Raw genomic sequence first — 16,796 nt, 5'->3', positions numbered from 1 at the left:
CCAAGTACTCCTCCTCCTCGGAGTCTGTACCTCCTTCCAACTCCGATTCCCTGAATCCCTCCAGTTCCTCCTCATCGTCGGTGGTGCCAAAGTACTCCCTCCGGAACCTAGCTGCTGGCTGAGGTTTCCTGGGGAACCTTTGGTGGAACGTTTCGATCAAGACCTCGTCATGGACCTCCTCTGCCTTCACCCAGGTGTTTTCCGACTCCGGTTCCCCTTCCCACGCGACCAAATACTCCACCTGATTACCCTTCCACCTGGAGTCGATGATTTCCGCCACATAGTTGCGGCTTTCCCTTTCTTCTATGGCTGGCCCCCGTGTGGATACCCCTTCACCTTCCCCCCTGTATGGTGACAGTAATGACCTGTGGAATACTGGGTGCAGTTTCATGTGGTTCGGTAACCGGAGTCTGAAAGCCACTGGGTTGACCTGTTGGATGACCTCAAATGGTCCCAATCTTTTGGGTCTCAATTTCTTGCAACCCCCCTTGAACGGCAATCCTTGGGTTGATAGCCAGACCCGACTCCCCACCCTAATTGTTTCACCTTCCCTTCTGCTCTTGTCTGCCTGCCTCTTATATTCTTCTTTGGCCCTTTCTAAGTTGTGTTGGAGTTGACGATGGATCGCTTCCATTTCTTCTACAAAAAGTTCAGCGGCCGGAACACTCCATCTCTCTCCTCCTTCCCCTGGAAACGCCCTGGGGTGGCACCCATAATTAGCCAAAAAGGGGCTCATCCCGGTGGACACATTCTCTGCATTATTGTAAGCAAATTCCGCTAGTGCCAACTTTTCGACCCAATCGTTTTCTCTGTCATTGACATAACACCTCAGGTATTGTTGAAGGATACCGTTTGCCCTCTCCGCCTGCCCATTGGTCTCAGGGTGCCTGGCAGTCGAAAAGTTGACCTCTACGTGCAACAAGCTCATAAGCTTCCTCCAGAATCTGGACGTGAACTGTTTCCCTCTGTCGGAAACCACCCTCAAGGGGGCGCCATGCAGCCTAAAAATATGTTCTACAAACAATTTCGCTGTCTCTTCCGCCGTGACTGCATGTGAGCAAGCTACAAAGTGACCCATCTTAGTTAACTGGTCTACTACGACTAGTATGGCGGTTTTCCCCTGGGATTTGGGCAGATCAGTCATAAAATCTATCGACACCGCCTCCCACGGTCGCTCTGGTGTGGGTAACGGTTCTAATAACCCCGCTGGTGCCCGCCTTTCTCCTTTGGCTCTCTGGCATTGGTCACACCTTCTCACATACTCCCGTACATCCTCCCTCACCTTGGGCCACCAAAACTCCCTGGTCACCAACCACATGGTCTTGTGTTGCCCAAAATGCCCCGCTGTGGGATTGTCGTGCAGCTGTTTGAGTACTCTCCCCCTCAATTCCCCTTCGGGTATATATAGCGCCCCTTTGTAATACAATGCCCCGTTTCTTTCTTCAAAACCTCCAAGGTCTTCTCCCTCTCTCCTTAAACCTCTGAGCTTATCCTGGGCGTACTCATCATTTACCGTTCCCTCTACCAGTTCTCTTTGCCCCACCCAGGCCGCACCACACACCCAGTGGTCCTCTGGGATAATATGTCTCTCTTCTGGCGCTCCCTCCCCCTCCAAATATTCAGGTTTGCGAGAGAGAGCGTCCGCTCTGACGTTTTCTGGACCTGGCACATAGCAGATTTCAAAATGGAATTTGGAGAACTCCTGGGCCCATCTCACTTGTCGTTGGTTGAGCACTCGTGCCGTTCTCCAATACTCCAAATTCTTGTGGTCCGTACACACTTGCACCTTATGCTGTGCGCCAATTAGTAAGTGTCTCCATCTCCGGAACGCTTCGTGAATGGCGAGTAGTTCTCGGTCATATACCGTGTAGTTCCTCTCGGATTTGTTCAGCTTACGCGAAAAGAAGGCACACGGTCTCCATTCCGACTTATTGCTCCCTGGCTGAAGCAGCACCGCCCCCACCGCCCGGTCTGAGGCATCAGTTTCCACTCTCATGGGTTTTTGTAAATCCACATGCAGGAGCTGTTCTTCCGAAGCGAATGCCTTTTTCAATTCCTCAAAAGCGTGCTCCGCCTCCGCCGTCCAAACGAATTTCTTCTTGCTGCTTAGACAGTCCATGATGGGAGCCGTTAAGTGGGCAAAGTTCTTGATGAATTTACGGTAAAAGTTCCCAAACCCTAAGAACTTTTGCACATCTTTTTTCGTTTTCGGTGTCTTCCATTCCAGCACCGCCTGGACCTTGCCTGGATCCATGGCTAATCCCTTGTCTGATAAGCGGTACCCCAGGAATTCCACCTCCTTGGTGTGGAACTGACACTTCTCCAATTTCACCCACAACTGGTTTGCTTGCAACTGGCTCAGCACTTCCCTGACATCCTTTACATGCTGCTCCTCATTCTCTGAATATATCAGCACGTCATCAAGGAAGGCCACGCAATTCTTGTAGAGCAAAGGTCCCAGTACATGGTTCATGAGCGATTGAAAACAGGCGGAGCCTGCTTGTAATCCAAAGGGCATAACGAGATATTCGAAAGCCCCTAGGGGGGTGAACATCGTTGTCTTCCATTCATCCCCCTTCTTTATTCGTATCAGGTTGTACGCTCCTCTCAGGTCCAGTTTCGTGAATATCTTTCCCTTCCTCACCCTGGTCAAAATGTCATCAATCCTGGGCATGGGGAAAGTCACTGGTTCTGACACGGCATTTAACCGCCGGTAGTCCACGACCAATCTCGGTTTATCCGTGTTTTTTTTGTCCACAAAAAACACTGGGCTGCCCCCCACCGCTCTGGACTCTCTGATGAAACCCCTCTTCAGGTTTTTGTCAATAAACTCCCTCAACTCCTGCATTTCCCTGTCTGACATGGCATACAGCTTGCCCACAGGGAGCTGGGCCCCAGGGACCAGGTTAATTTGGCAGTCAAAGTCTCTATGCGGTGGTAGTTTATCTGCTTCCCTTTCGCTGAAGACCTTGCTCAGGTCAGCGTATTGTTTGGGCACCTTCCCTTTGTCCGCCACTTCCGTCCCTGCTAGGGAGGCTTTTGCCCCTTCTGGCACCTTTCCCTCTTTGCAGTGTTCCAGGCAATGTGCTGACCCAAAGGAGACCACCCTCTGATGCCAGCCCACTAGCGGGTCATGCAACGCTAGCCAGCTCATTCCCAAAATGACTGGCGCCCCTCCCAGGGTGGCTACATTGAACGCTATCCTTTCGGTGTGCCTTGCCACCCTCATAACCATTGGGACGGTCTGTAGGCTAACTTCTCCCCCCAACAGCTCCCTCCCATCGATCGTGGTGACCTGCAGGGGGTTGCTTAAAGGGAGTGTCTGTATCTGGTGTTCAGCTGCAAACTCCTTGCTCATAAAATTACAGGAGCTGCCTGAGTCCAACAGCGCCTTGGTCTTTAGTGGGTATCCGTTTGCCAGCTCTAGCAACACCTCTATTACTAGGGCTCGTCTTGGAGGTTCCGGAGTGGGCACTTTTACTGCTCCTTGGCCTGTCTGCAGTGCCCTGACAGTGGCAGACAGGCGTTGGCTTTTACTGGCTCCTGGACTTCCTCCTCCTTCCCCCCAACAGCTCCCGCCATCCCTTGCCATTCCTTTCTTTGCGGGCAGACTCTGGCAAAGTGACCTGGCTGCTGGCAGAGATAACATTTCTTGGCGCTCTTTCCCTCCTTCTTCCTCCCTTCACTGGGATTTGAAACTGCGCGCGCGCGCGCTGTTCCAACTTCCATCGGCTCTCCGGGTGGGAAACTTGGTTCTGGAATCTCTGGAATGCGGAAATCCCTCCAACGCTCTCCTTTCCCCTCCCGCTTCTCCAAGGCTCTTGCCTCCTGGCGCGCTCCAATGGTCAGCGCTGATTTGGTCAGCTGGTCCATAGACTCCGCCCTGGGCGCCCGGGAAAGTTCGTCTTTCACCGCCGAAGAAAGCCCCTCTTCAAAGAGCGTTTGAATGGGTTCCGCCGATAGGTCCCACCCCAATTTATGTATCAACATTGTAAACTCAGTCCAGTACTCACGAACCGATCGGCTCCCCTGTTTGCAAGCCATCAATTGTCTGTGCACCAGTCCCTGTTCAATCTCGCTGGAAAACATCAAATCCATGGCGCGAAAAAACTTCCTCGCGTCCTTCAGCATGTCACTATTCCCTGCCATCAGGGGTCTAACCCAGTCTCTCGCCCCCCCTTCGAGATGGCCAATCACAAACGCCACTCGCGATGCCTCGTCGGGAAAGTCGTTAAACTGCAGTTCGAGAGCATACTGCATCTCTGTCCTAAAGGCTTGGTAGTTCCTGGGGTCCCCCCCAAACTTCTGCACCATTCCTGGCATCTTTCTTGCTAGTGTAGCGCCTTTTGCCTTTTCTGCATCCTGCGCCCTCCTTTCTTCTAGCCTCGCCGTTTGCATTGCTAGCTGGAGTTCCAACACTCTGTACCTTTCTTCCAGAGTTGGACCTTCTCCAGCTCCTGCTGCTCCTCCGGCTCCGGCTGGGTTGCTCATGATGCCTCTCTGCACAAGCTGCTTTCAGGGACTGTCCGATTGCTGTGATGGGATGGTGAGCTGCTTGTGCGTAAAATCCTGATCCCTCAGAGTTTGGCTAAGTTCCCAAACCTCTGTCTGTGATGGAGCTCCTTAAGCATGGCTCCATCAATCGCTCGTTGAATCGGACAGTGGGCGTTTACGGAACTTCTTCCAGCATAAAAGCTCCTTAACGGAAACGCGTCTTCTGGACTCTCGGCGTGACAGTTTCCGCCGAGGAGTGGGTGTCCCTACGGGAGGTCCTGAAACCTCCCCACTGTTCTCGCTTGAAGTGTCTCTGAGCCCTCCCTCCGACTCACTTTCCCTTGGAACTCCACTTCTCCCCCTGCTGGTCCCCTCCTCCGCTGAGTGGTCTCTCTCACCCTCCATGAGCCCTTTCACCTCCTTCGTCTCAGATGACAGTTCCCTGACAGCATCCTACCTTCCTATTCTTCCCCACCCTGCCCCATGTTGGCTATTTCCTGTCTCTCTGCAACAATGTTACGCAAATCCATGAGCTACCTGCTCCATCGTTCATCTCCCCTGCTATTAGAGAAGACCTGGTTAATTTGAGCTACTCGGGGAGACACAGCCCGAAGGATAGTCTGCTCTAATATCCGATGGCAACAAATGACAGTGAGTGATTGATGATCTAGGACTGCAGGAATTCTTGGGGAAGGGAAAAGACGTGTCTCTCCTGTCGTTTGAGATTAGCACTGGCAGTAAAAATAAGGCTATTAGTGTGTCACATCCTATATTAAACATTCACCATATTATTAAAGAATAAATATACATATTAGGGACAAATGCCCTGATCCGGAGAATGGAGTTTGCATATGTGGATCTACCACACTGGGTGTGCATCAGCTTGTTGTGTGTGTGTGTGCAAAATTGCATCCAGCAACTTGGAAATAACTGCATCAGTGTATGTGGTTCCCCATTCTGATCCCAGCATAGAAAACTATGCACCAGTTTGTGCTGCTGGTGTTACCCATTGGTACAACAGTGTGCAAAGCAGCCGTCTGTCTCTTCTGTGATTCTCAGGCTTGGCGTTATAAAGCCATGCTTAGCTTCGCCTGAGCAATTGCCCAAAGGCCCTTTCTGCTCGAGAAAGACAAAGTCCCTTCTGAGCTGTGCGTACGCCGAGATGAAAAATAATTAGAACTACAACATTAACAACATTAATAAATTCCGCACCCAGGCAACCCTAATCCCGTGACAAGAAAAGCTCTGTGGGGTGATCTGTATAAATCATGCAAATCAAACCTATTTTAGTATCTCCTCTTGCTTTGCTTAATGCCTGCTCTTATATTGTACGCTTATCTGTTTTGTGTATAGGCCGCTTCCTACGAAGCATCTTGAATTCGTGATACAATTAAAACATACATAAAACAACCACATTGCATATTTAGGGGGGGAAACAATACCACACAACTTCAAACCCAATACAGATTCCGACTGTTATAAAAATATCTGCTTGGAATGCTTCTTGAAAAAGGAAAGCATTTAACAGATGTCAAAAATACAAAAGAAACAGCATAACATAGCAGTTTTATTTTAGATGGTGTGTTGTTTTATTTTGCACAGTGCACAGTTTTGTTTTGAAAAACCATCTTCCATAATTTAGACTGCAATCTTATACGCCAGGTGTGGGGAACCTCTAGCCCCCCCCAGATGTTGCTGAACCACAACTCCCATCATCCCTGGCCATTGTACATGCTTGTGGGGGATGATGGGAGTTGTAGTTCAGCAACACCGGGAGGACCAGAGGTTCCCCACACCTGCTATACATACTCACTTGGGAGTAAGCCTTATTGAACTCCATGGGACTTATTTCTGAGTGCACAGGATTGCACCGTTATCCTGAATTGTGGATAAGGAGGACGAGGAGGTATGAATCTTGTTTAGCCACCTCCCTGGCTTCTGATTCCAGTAAGGCATTGCCTACATGCTTTCAGGTGTGCCTTCATACCCTGAGTGTTCGAAATTTGCTTTAAAAGAAAACAAACTGTGATTCTCAGGTAGTGAAATTCGGAGCCCCAAACCATGCTCTGTGCCCCTGCGGAACTACAATGTTCACAGTCTGTCTTAAGTCCCACTGCAGTGCTATCAGAAAAAGCTTCCTTCTAAAAGCTGCCTTAAGCAGCTATGGTTGTAACTACTGGGCTGGACTCAAAGGTAGCCCAGTGCTTGGTTTACTTATAAGCTAAACAAGCTATAGCTTAGGGCCCCACTCTTTTGGAGGCCCCCCAAAAATTTAAAAGAAAAAAAAGGATGTACATTTCCAAAATATAAGATAAAAAAACAAATAAAATAAAACCTACATACAGCAACAGTGTTTTGTTTTGTGTTGTGTAGGCTCCTATGATGTAAATCATGGGCCCCGCCTGCTAACCTGCTCCCTAAAATATCACTGGTTTGCTCATTTCTATATATAGGGTGCCTACATTCTGCACGTGCAGATGGCTTTAGATACCTATTAGGGTCCATAAATCACTATATAGCATATATTCAGCGCAAAAAACAGCGACAATTTGTTGTTGACAAAGGACAGCTGGACATATAAAGGGCCCCATTACCTTCAGTAGCTTAGGGCCTCATCAAACCTAAATCCGGCCCTGAGGTAGCCCCACTGAAATCCATGGGACAAGTTAGTCATGGCACCGATTTCAGTGGGGACTAGCTAACATCTCTGCCTTCACGAGACAGGAAGGGCAGCATATGGCTTTACAAAGGGGGACGAGAGAGCGAGCGAATCAGAGCTAAGTTTGCACAGTTCATCCATCAGTTCTGTTTCCTATGGAGGTAACAAATCACCTGCTGTTCCATCTGGTGACAGTCAGTCTCCGGACGGCCTTTATTGACTTAGCTAGATTTGCTTATGTGCTTTCCATTAACCCCCTTTTAACTGCCACATTCAGCCGGGCGGTTCTGAAGGTTGCAAGACGCATAATGGAGAAGGATGCTCTCGTGAGCGGACGCGGAATGCACATTAAGATAAAACGTCAGGAAAGCCTTTCTCCGTCTTCGTGCATGTTCGGGGGTTTTGTTCAAGCCCAAGAGCTGGTTCTGAATAGTAGAGATTACCCTCTGGACAACACGGGGGACCTCTGAACACAGAGGCCCCGGAGAGGAATCACAGCCTGGTCTTCCTCCTGCTGCTCAGCCCCACAATTCTTCTAGGATTTAGGAGACAAGGGCTATGGTCATGCCATCCCAAGCAGTGAGAAGTTCTTGGGGTTCTAGGGGCTTACCTGGGGTTTGGTTTCCATGGAACAGAGGTCAGCAGAGATTGTGGTGTCTTTAAGATATATTGACTGGGAGTGGCCGCCGAGACCATATAACACCGGTCCTGAAAGACCTACATTGGCTCCCAGTATGTTTCCAAGCACAATTCAAAGTTTTGGTGCTGACCTTTAAAGCCCTAAACGGCCTCGGCCCAGTATACCTGAAGGAGCATCTCCACCCCCATCATCCAGCCCGGACATGGAGGTCCAGCTCCGAAGGCCTTCTGGCATTTCCCTCCCTGTGAGAAGCAAACTTACAGGAAACCAGGCAAAGGGCCTTCTCAGTAATGACGCCCGCCCTGTGGAACGCCCTCCTATCAGATGTCAAGGAAAGAAACAACTATCTTCAGTGGGGTTTTTTCTGGGGGTACGCAGGGGTACACATACTCCTAAACATATTGTGAATCTAAGTTTGACTTCATTGAGGGGCAGTATTTCAATATGAGTGGGAAAATGAGAGTACCCCTAAACATTTTTTTAATAGGAAAAAAAGCAAATCCTTCCACAGTGGGGACATAGGTTTCCAGGCAGGAGCTGATCACGGTGAGGGTTTGCCAAGCGTGCCTTCCTCTTGGCACATTTCTCCCTTTTGTCCTGAGTTCAAGCATCTTCAAAGCCCATGACACCTTTGGTAAAGGCTGTTCTCCAACTGGAGCGCTCGCAGGCCGGTGTTCCCCAGCTGTCAGTGTTTATACTACATTTTTTTTAGATTTGCCTTGAGAGAGTCTTTAAACCTCTTTTGTTGACCACCAGCATTACTCTTTCCATTTTGAAGTTCGGAATAGAGTAATTGCTTTGGAAGACGATAATCAGGCATCTGCACAACATGAACAGCTGGTCCTGCTTTCCCCCCAGGTGGACCTTTGGACCGCATCATCTCATGAAGAATTTTTGAGCAAGTGTGGGGTGTCACTGGTGGGCGGGGCCAGGGAAAAGGGGGTGGAGCAACAGGTGTGACTCTTACCTCTGTACAGGAAGCTACATTCCAGCCTTACGGAAGCCAGATGTTTCTACAGCCCCCACCCTCCTGCCTTGCCAATATTTTCATCTTCCATCCAGGCAAGGAAGACGCATTATCACAGATCAAAAATACTGTCTGGCCAGGGAAAAGTGCTTGAAGGAGTAGGCCAGGGAGGGGTCTAGGGAAGAGAGGGATGTCCCAGAGTTTCCCTATAGGGCTGCACTCTGCCCGGGGGCTGGAGGCTCCCTGCACCTGATTTAAGAAGTGTAAATTACGTTTGATGTTACATTTGATTAACGTATAATTTCCTATTTAAAATGTCAAATGACATTTACGCAGCAAGGATGGTTGGGCTGGAACGCATCCACAAAATTAATTGCGCTTCTCGTGGCTTTGACATTCAGCTACTGAACTGTGTTTTTCAGGACTTGGACGAAAACGCCAGGAGAATCCTTTGCCAAGCAAATCTTCCCTTTGCTTGGATTTGTGCTGTATTCTTCACACACTCTCGGAGAGCCAAAGTGGCATAGCGGCTAATGTGCTGTACTTGGGTAAAGGCACAAATCCCTACTCAGTTGTGGGTGATCTTGGGCTGCAAGCCCTACTTTGCAAGGTTGTTGTTGTGAAGCTAAAATGGATGGGGAGGTTGGGGAGGAAACAATGTGCCTTACTCTGAGCTTGCTGGAAAAAGAGTGGGACAAAAATATAATAAATACGTACACCCACTCTTCCCCTTCAGCTGCTCTGTTAACTCTGTTTAAAGTTGATGGGGCCTAACAATATTACCCATATTATCAAGGGCTCATTTCCCTGTGTGCTCACTAATATCATAGGACCATAAATGTCAGAGGATGATGTCTAAGAACTGGAGGAGGGAGCCTTATCAGCCATCTAGTCTATTTCCTCACTTGATACAGGAGAGTCAAAGAGTTAAAGCACCACCAGGGCACAGCCATCACCTGCTAAGAAAAGCTTTTCAAAGGCCAAATGGGGATCATCCTTCTATCTGCCTATATACATAAAAATGGAAGGCCGTTGTCATGTTGCAGTTCACGTGGCCACCAATAGGTGGCCACATCAACTCCAACATGACCACAGGATGTTAGGTGGCCTAGGCTGCAGCTGTATTCATTGGAGGGGGAAGCACCTCCAATGGTTGTGGGGATAGGCAATGGGATGGGTGAGGTATAAAGGTAAGGAACGTTTGGCCAACATGGGTCTTGGTGGGTAGGCAGGGTTGGTGAGCAGAGTGAGGAGCGATGGCAACCCCTGGTGAAGCAATAAATAAGTAATGACTGCACAAGTCAACTGACTCATATTAAAGTCAGTGCTGTTTAAATTTCAAAGACCAAATTTAAAACAACAACATGAGGGACATGTCAACGGAAGAGCATTTTGTAGATCAGCAGTCAAAATCTAACGATTGGGAAGTCTAGTAGCTAATGACCACAGAGCTCAAATTTCTAGATAGGCAGACTTAGACCATAGAAATGTAACTGGTGGAGAGAGGGCTCTGTGTAATGTCATTTCCCCTGCTTCCAGTGGTGGGAAGAAATGGGAGCTATAAAGCCTTCTCATCCTCTGTCTGTCTGTCTTTCTCTGTCTCTCTTGCTCTTTCTCACAATATCTTTGCTGCAGACGGAAATCTATCTGTACTCTCCCTGAGCGCAGACTCCATTTCTGTATTTAACTATGGCAGTTGAAACCAAGAAGTAATTTACCTGCACAATTTTGCTGCTGCCTTTGCTGTGTTCCCGTGCAAGACTGTCAAGTAAGTAATCAATATATTTTAAGCATACTTTATAAATCGGGTCCTCCTTTAAAGAGCGCAAGCATTGCGGTGAGACCTGGAAACCGACACCCTGTGTTGTGGGTGGGTACGATTGGTCAGCCACAATACCCACTTGGTAGGTTCCTTGTAGCTGGGTGCAATCTGGTCAATGGGACGGTTCGAGGGACCTATTTATGCCCATGCACGTGACCCAGAGCTTCCTCTTTCGGCGCGTGCATTTGGAACACCCACCCACCTCTCCCTGTTTTTAGGGCTTTGCACTTGACCTTGCTATGCCGTTGTGTGTCGTCTGTCGCTGGGACAGGGGCATGGCAGGAATTTTCCCCACTTGGCTGATTGACTGTTGCCATTTGGGTTTCGCCTGCCACGTAGCAAATCGTCACAACTTGTAAGGTTGCGGATAGGCTCTGGTTCAGGTGATAGGGATGGGATAACGCTCTCGCCATCCTTATGTGAAGGGTATTCCGTTAAAGGAATCCAGGGGCTCAATCCCTGAGAGGGGGCTGTGCCCGTGTCTGAGTCCAGGGGGACATTTGGGTGGCGGAGATAGCCCGTTCCCGGCTTTCCGCTTATCCAGGTGTTCACCCTTGGCTGACCTATGCTGGAACCCGAGTCAGTGCTACCTGCATGGCAGGGAGCTAGTTGAAACAGAGCCTATGGAACCAATCACTTCCTGTAATCAATAAAGTTGTGGCCTAAATTCTGCCAAAAATCAAAACCAAAATTTGAGTCAAGTGTGAATTTATTTAGAGGGGAGGTTTCTGGGTCTGAACATGCAAATTGTTGCCTGATTCTTTTATTAAGAGGGAAACAAAGGGGAAGCTAACTTATTTCGTTAGCTGGGATTGGCTCATAAAACGAAAGGCTTCTCAGCATAGTTTCAGCCTTCTATATTCTGCTGCCAAACACCAGGTTTTAATACTCCACTCAACCCCCACACCCATGGGAGATTGGAGGGATAAATTGCAACTAATATATCCTCTCCTGCCCATTGATAAACCATCCCACACACTTTGCTTGCCTGGCTGGCTTTAAAGCCGCTGCAACTTCACACAGAACAGTTTTCAAAGTGCAGCGGAGAGGCTGCTGCCAGACTTGAAAGCTGGTCCTGGGGCTGAGCTGGAAGATTCTCCAATTGACACCTGAGGTGGGCTGGCCCAAATTAAGCCCTGGAATAACGTGAGGCCGCTCTTTGCTTCCCTATCCCAATAGAACAGGACCTCTCCTCTTTCAAGAACTGTAAATGAGAGCTCTTTAAAAGAGAGAGAGAGAAAAATCCACTTATCTCTTTCGTTGTGCTATACACTACAGAATCAAGGCTCATTACTATAGAGCCAGAGGGGGAAGTCACATCATTAATCTCTCTGTAACCGTCACATTTGCTAGACTTTTCCCTCTGAAGCAGATAGGCCTCCAGGCTAAACACACAGAGGAATGAGGAGCCTCCGACAACTAGGGTGTCCTACTTTTCTAACAGAAGCCAGGGCTCCCTTTCTTTCTCTTTCCTTGAGAGCAGCAGGGCAGGAGGAGAGTGGCAGCCAGCCAGCCAGCTTGCGATGATGAAAACACCTGATTCAGTGGGCAGAACCAGGAAAAGACTTTTCTTGGAGAGCTGGCAGAAGCTGGCCACGTTTTTTCTTAGATACCGTAGATAGATAAACTTTATTCGCATTAGCCAACAGCCATAGCAACATAAAACAAGCAATATATATAAATTAAAATGTATACGAATAAAAAAAGACAGCAATGGGTAAAAAGGGCAATCAAATGACCAAGATTATCGTTCAGATAGTGGCCTTTAATCTCATTGCACCCTCGATAAACCTAGCAACCTTCGCTGTTGTCTGATCATTTTGATCTGATAAAATAAAGAACAATGTGGCCTCAGATGGGTGGCCTGGGATGGTAAGTAAGAGTGGGGTAATGATCTCATTCCTCAGATCTTTATAAAAGGGACAGGACAGGAGAACATGAGCCACTGTTTCCAGATTGCCATTTCCACAGGGGCAGAGTCATTTCTCAGTTGGCATCTTTTGGTATCTGCCCTCAAGTACGGCAGAGGGCATCACATTCAATCTGGCCAGTGTGAAGGCACGTCTGTATTTTGGGATAGTTACAAATATGGTGCCAGGGAATCAAACTGAGAAGGGGGGAAAAAGACATACCAAGGACAGAATTTCTTTATAATGGCCAAATTGTTCTGTTGCTCTAAGTCCTTCAGACGCTGTTCAATTAGCCTTTTTGCTTTGATAAAGCCCGTCATGAAAAGCTGATGTGGGCCACGTTTTTTGGCGGGTTAAGAAGAAGCGGAGAACGGACGTTTGTTTTCTGGCGAACTTCTAGGGCCACAAACACACCACCCTTTTAAAGTAGTATAATGCCACTGAAGGGACGTGGGTGGCGCTGTGGGTAAAACCTCAGCACCTAGGACTTGCCGATCGTATGGTCGGCGGTTCGAATCCCCACGGCGGGGTGAGCTCCCGTTGTTCGGTCCCAGCTCCTGCCCACCTAGCAGTTCGAAAGCACATCATAGTGCAAGTAGATAAATAGGTACTGCTTTATAGCGGGAAGGTAAACGGCGTTTCTGTGTGCTGCGCTGGTGCAGGCTCGCCAGAGCAGCTTCGTCACGCTGGCCACGTGACCTGGAAGTGTCTCCGGACAGCACTGGCCCCCGGCCTCTTAAGCGAGATGGGCGCGCAACCCCAGAGTCGGACACGACTGGCCCGTACGGGCAGGGGTACCTTTACCTTTACCTTTAATGCCACTTTGAACAGCCACACAAAGACGAAACAACCGTCATTTCTTCTTAAGGATGCTGAGATCTCTTAGGAGACCCCATTCCCTTTACAGAGCTACAATTCCCAGAGGGTTTTAACAGCCAGCCCCTCTTCCCAGGGAACAGTGGAATGGGGAACCTGTGGCCCTCCAGATGTGGTGGGCTCCAGCTCCCATCAGCCCCAGTCAGCAAGGCCAGTGGTCTGGGATAGAATCACAGAATTGTCTTGGCACAAAAATGGAAGCAAGAAGAATCACCAATGAAAGAAGAATGGCGGATGAAATTGATGGACTATGCAGAATTGGATAAATTAACAGGAAGGATTTGAAACCCTCGGGACCAGAGATTCTTAGAAGACTGGAGTAAATATACGAACTATTTGAAAAGTAACTGTAATGAACAGATTACGCTAGTAGGATTGCAAGAAGTTTTGTAAGGATGACTATCTGAAATATTGCAAGAAAGACTATGCGGAGAACTATTAGTTAATGATAATTAAGAGTAATAGAGAAATTAAGAAATGCAGAATAAGTGATAAAGAACGGAAAATCACCAGAGGAGTTGACGGAAGTCTAAAATATTGTATAAGATAAGAAGTTATGTTATATGATTGTTGGAAATGATATGTTAAAAAAACTAATAAAAATGTGTGTGTGTGTGTATATATATATATATATATATATATATATATAATCACAGAATTGGTCATCTAGACGCCAGAAATGCAGGAATCTCTCTGCCCAACATGGGGCTCGAACTCACAAAAGATTAAGAGTCTCATGCTCTACTGGCTGGGCTAACATGGGAGATGTATTCTGGCAGCACCTGAAATCCCACAGGTGCCCCCATCTTTGCACTATGCAAATTATTATTATTATTATTATTATTATTATTATTATTATTATTAGTCAGCACTGTACCTGTAGTTTCGACAATGCCTTCCAGGATAACGACAATCTCGAACTGCTCACTCCGTAGCGATCTCTGTGAGAGGGCAAAAAAAGGGCTCTTTTCGTTGATTTCATGGCAGATGGTGAGAGGAGAAACGAGGAACAGTTGGTCGGCCCCAGTTCCGAATCCAACGTCGAGCTCGCATTGGTCTAGTGGCAGGAATTCACCTTCTGGCGTCTGTCGTGACTAAAGAGAGAGAGAGAGAGAGAGAGAGAAGTCCCACTGAGTCGAGAGCAAATTTGACAGCAACAAAATGATAGGAACTTTCTCGGGGTGTCTGTATGGTGTACCTTTCAAGCTGCAGACACTCCATTGGAATTAAAGCTGAGAGAGAGGGAGAGGATTTTGAGTGGGGTGATCTGAACCTGGGTCTGGGTGAGATCTGGGTGAAAAGACTCTCTCAGGCAAATCAATGGTAATGTCTTGGCCCCACCCATTTCATGCATGCACCCACACCTTCATGGCGGAAGAGTGAACTCCCCCATCAGCCAGAAGACTGGTCTGGGTTTCTCCCTCCAAAAGGGGTGAGGGGGAATCATATTAAGCTGTGTGCCAGTGGCAGTCAATTCTGTGTCCAGGCCAGCTGTCTACCAGCTCCATCTGGTACACAGGCTGAGACCCTACCTGCCCGTGGACTGTCTCGCCAGCGTGGTGCATGCTCTGGTTATCTCCCGCTTGGACTACTCCAATGCGCTCTACATGCTAACTTTGAAGGTGACCTCAAAACTACAACTAATCCAGAATGCGGCAGCTAGACGGGAGGCTGGGAGTGGCCGGCAAGACCATATAACACCGGTCTTGAAAGACCTACACTGGCTCCCAGTATGTTTCCGAGCACAATTCAAAGTGTTGGTGCTGACCTTTAAAGCCCTAAACAGCCTCGGTCCAGTATACCTGAAGGAGCATCTCCACGCCCATCGTTCAGCCCAGACACCAAGGTCCAGTGCCGAGGGCCTTCTGGCGGTTCCCTCACTGCAAGAAGTGAGGTTACAGGGAACCAGGCAGAGGGCCTTTTTGGTGGTGGCGCCCTCCCTGTGGAACGCTCTCCCATCAGATGTCAAGGAAATAAACAACTATCTGACTTTTAGAAGACATTTGAAGGCAGCCCTGTATAGGGAAGTTTTTAATGTTTGATGTTTTATTGTGCTTTTAATATTTTGTTGGGAGCCGCCCAGAATGGTAGGGGCAACCCAGTCAGATGATGATGATGATTATAATTATTATTATTACAACTCCCATCAGCCTGGCTAGTGGGAGTCATAGTCCAGAACAACTGCCAGGATGGGCAAGGCTGCCCTGTTCAGCACCTTTCACTCCTGGATTGAGTAGAGTGTTGCCATTATGCCTGCCTCTTCAGTGCCTTCTCCAGCCTGCAGTCACAATGCTACAAGGGGAGGCATTGTGGGAAATATATATGGTGGTCAGCTCTCATTCCTGGTCACCCAAGGCCGTTGCCTGCCAGCACAGGACCTGCCTGTTAGCTGAAGAACATCCATATGATTTACAAACTTAATCCTGCCACCACAATCTATCAAACCGCATTTCTAAAACCTCTGCTTTCCTTCTCGCTTCCAATCCATTTTCCTTTTGTATCATGCCTTTTTAGATTGCAGGCCTGAGGGCAGGGGCTGCTTTTGTCTCCCGCCACACCATCACCTGTCAGCTTCTCTGTGACTGAAGAATGGGGTTAAATAAAGTCGGGAAGGACACCCAGCTGTGCTGATTAAGTCAGGCATAGGCAAACTCGGCCCTCCAGATGTTTTGGGACTACAACTCCCATCATCCCTAGCTAACAGGACGAGTGGTCAGGGATGATGGGAACTGTAGTCTCAAAACATCTGGAGGGCCATGTTTGCCTATGCCTGGATTAAGTGTTGCAATGTTTGTTTTCCATCGCTAGGAAAAGCTACAGTTCTGGGAATTGTTATTTCTGGATGGGCGATTCTGCTCTCTCTCTTGTTTTTGCACGTCATGGACACATTCATAGACGAATAGTGGTGGATTTACACTGGCCTGTAGCAGATAGCTCAGTCCGTAGAAGATGAGCCTCGTAATCTCAAGGTTATGGGTTCAAGCCCCACATTGGGCCAAAAGATTTCTGCATTCCCGGGTGTGTGTGTGTGTGTGTGGACTAGATGTCCCTCGGGGTCCCTTCGTATTCTATAATTCTGTGTCCACACATCACTCTGCTTCGTCAGTTGCCCTGCAATGCTTCTCACGCAATACCACATTATTGCCACGGGAAGGGATCTTCTTGAGCTGTAGGGCAACAAACAAAAGCAGGGCAAAAAAGAAGAGACCTAACCCTAACCCACAAATACACAACAACATTTGCAGCATTAAAACGTTATGGGATCTTAGCAGGAATTATCGGGGCAGTTATGTCTGCTCCAAAACTTTCACAGGTGCAAACAGTATTGAAGGGGGCATCACTTATAACCATCGTGATATTATCATGAAGAAGGCTGCCTGGAAGAACCTGACTGAATGCCTGCCCTGCCCCTTCCCCACTCCCAACCC

At 48.3% G+C, this 16,796-nt stretch overlaps 1 protein-coding gene and 1 long non-coding RNA gene across 2 annotated transcripts in view; both read right to left on the bottom strand.

The window, feature by feature from the left end:
• Positions 1 to 16,796, bottom strand: part of LOC310748254 — a 90,692-nt gene that overhangs the window by 9,920 nt on the left and 63,976 nt on the right. The gene's annotated exons all lie outside the window — the stretch shown is intronic.
• Positions 1 to 16,796, bottom strand: part of LOC310747861 (G protein-activated inward rectifier potassium channel 1-like) — a 35,972-nt gene that overhangs the window by 4,542 nt on the left and 14,634 nt on the right. The window contains exon 2 of the mRNA XM_083583178.1: positions 14,246 to 14,462. Within this exon, the coding sequence (XP_083439304.1) occupies positions 14,246 to 14,462 (217 nt within the window). The remainder of the gene's footprint in view (positions 1 to 14,245; positions 14,463 to 16,796) is intronic.

Source organism: Podarcis filfolensis (genome assembly GCF_964270895.1).
Source record: "Podarcis filfolensis genome assembly, chromosome: 13".
Lineage (NCBI taxonomy): Eukaryota > Metazoa > Chordata > Lepidosauria > Squamata > Lacertidae > Podarcis > Podarcis filfolensis.
This window is presented reverse-complemented; position numbering and strand designations above follow the sequence as displayed.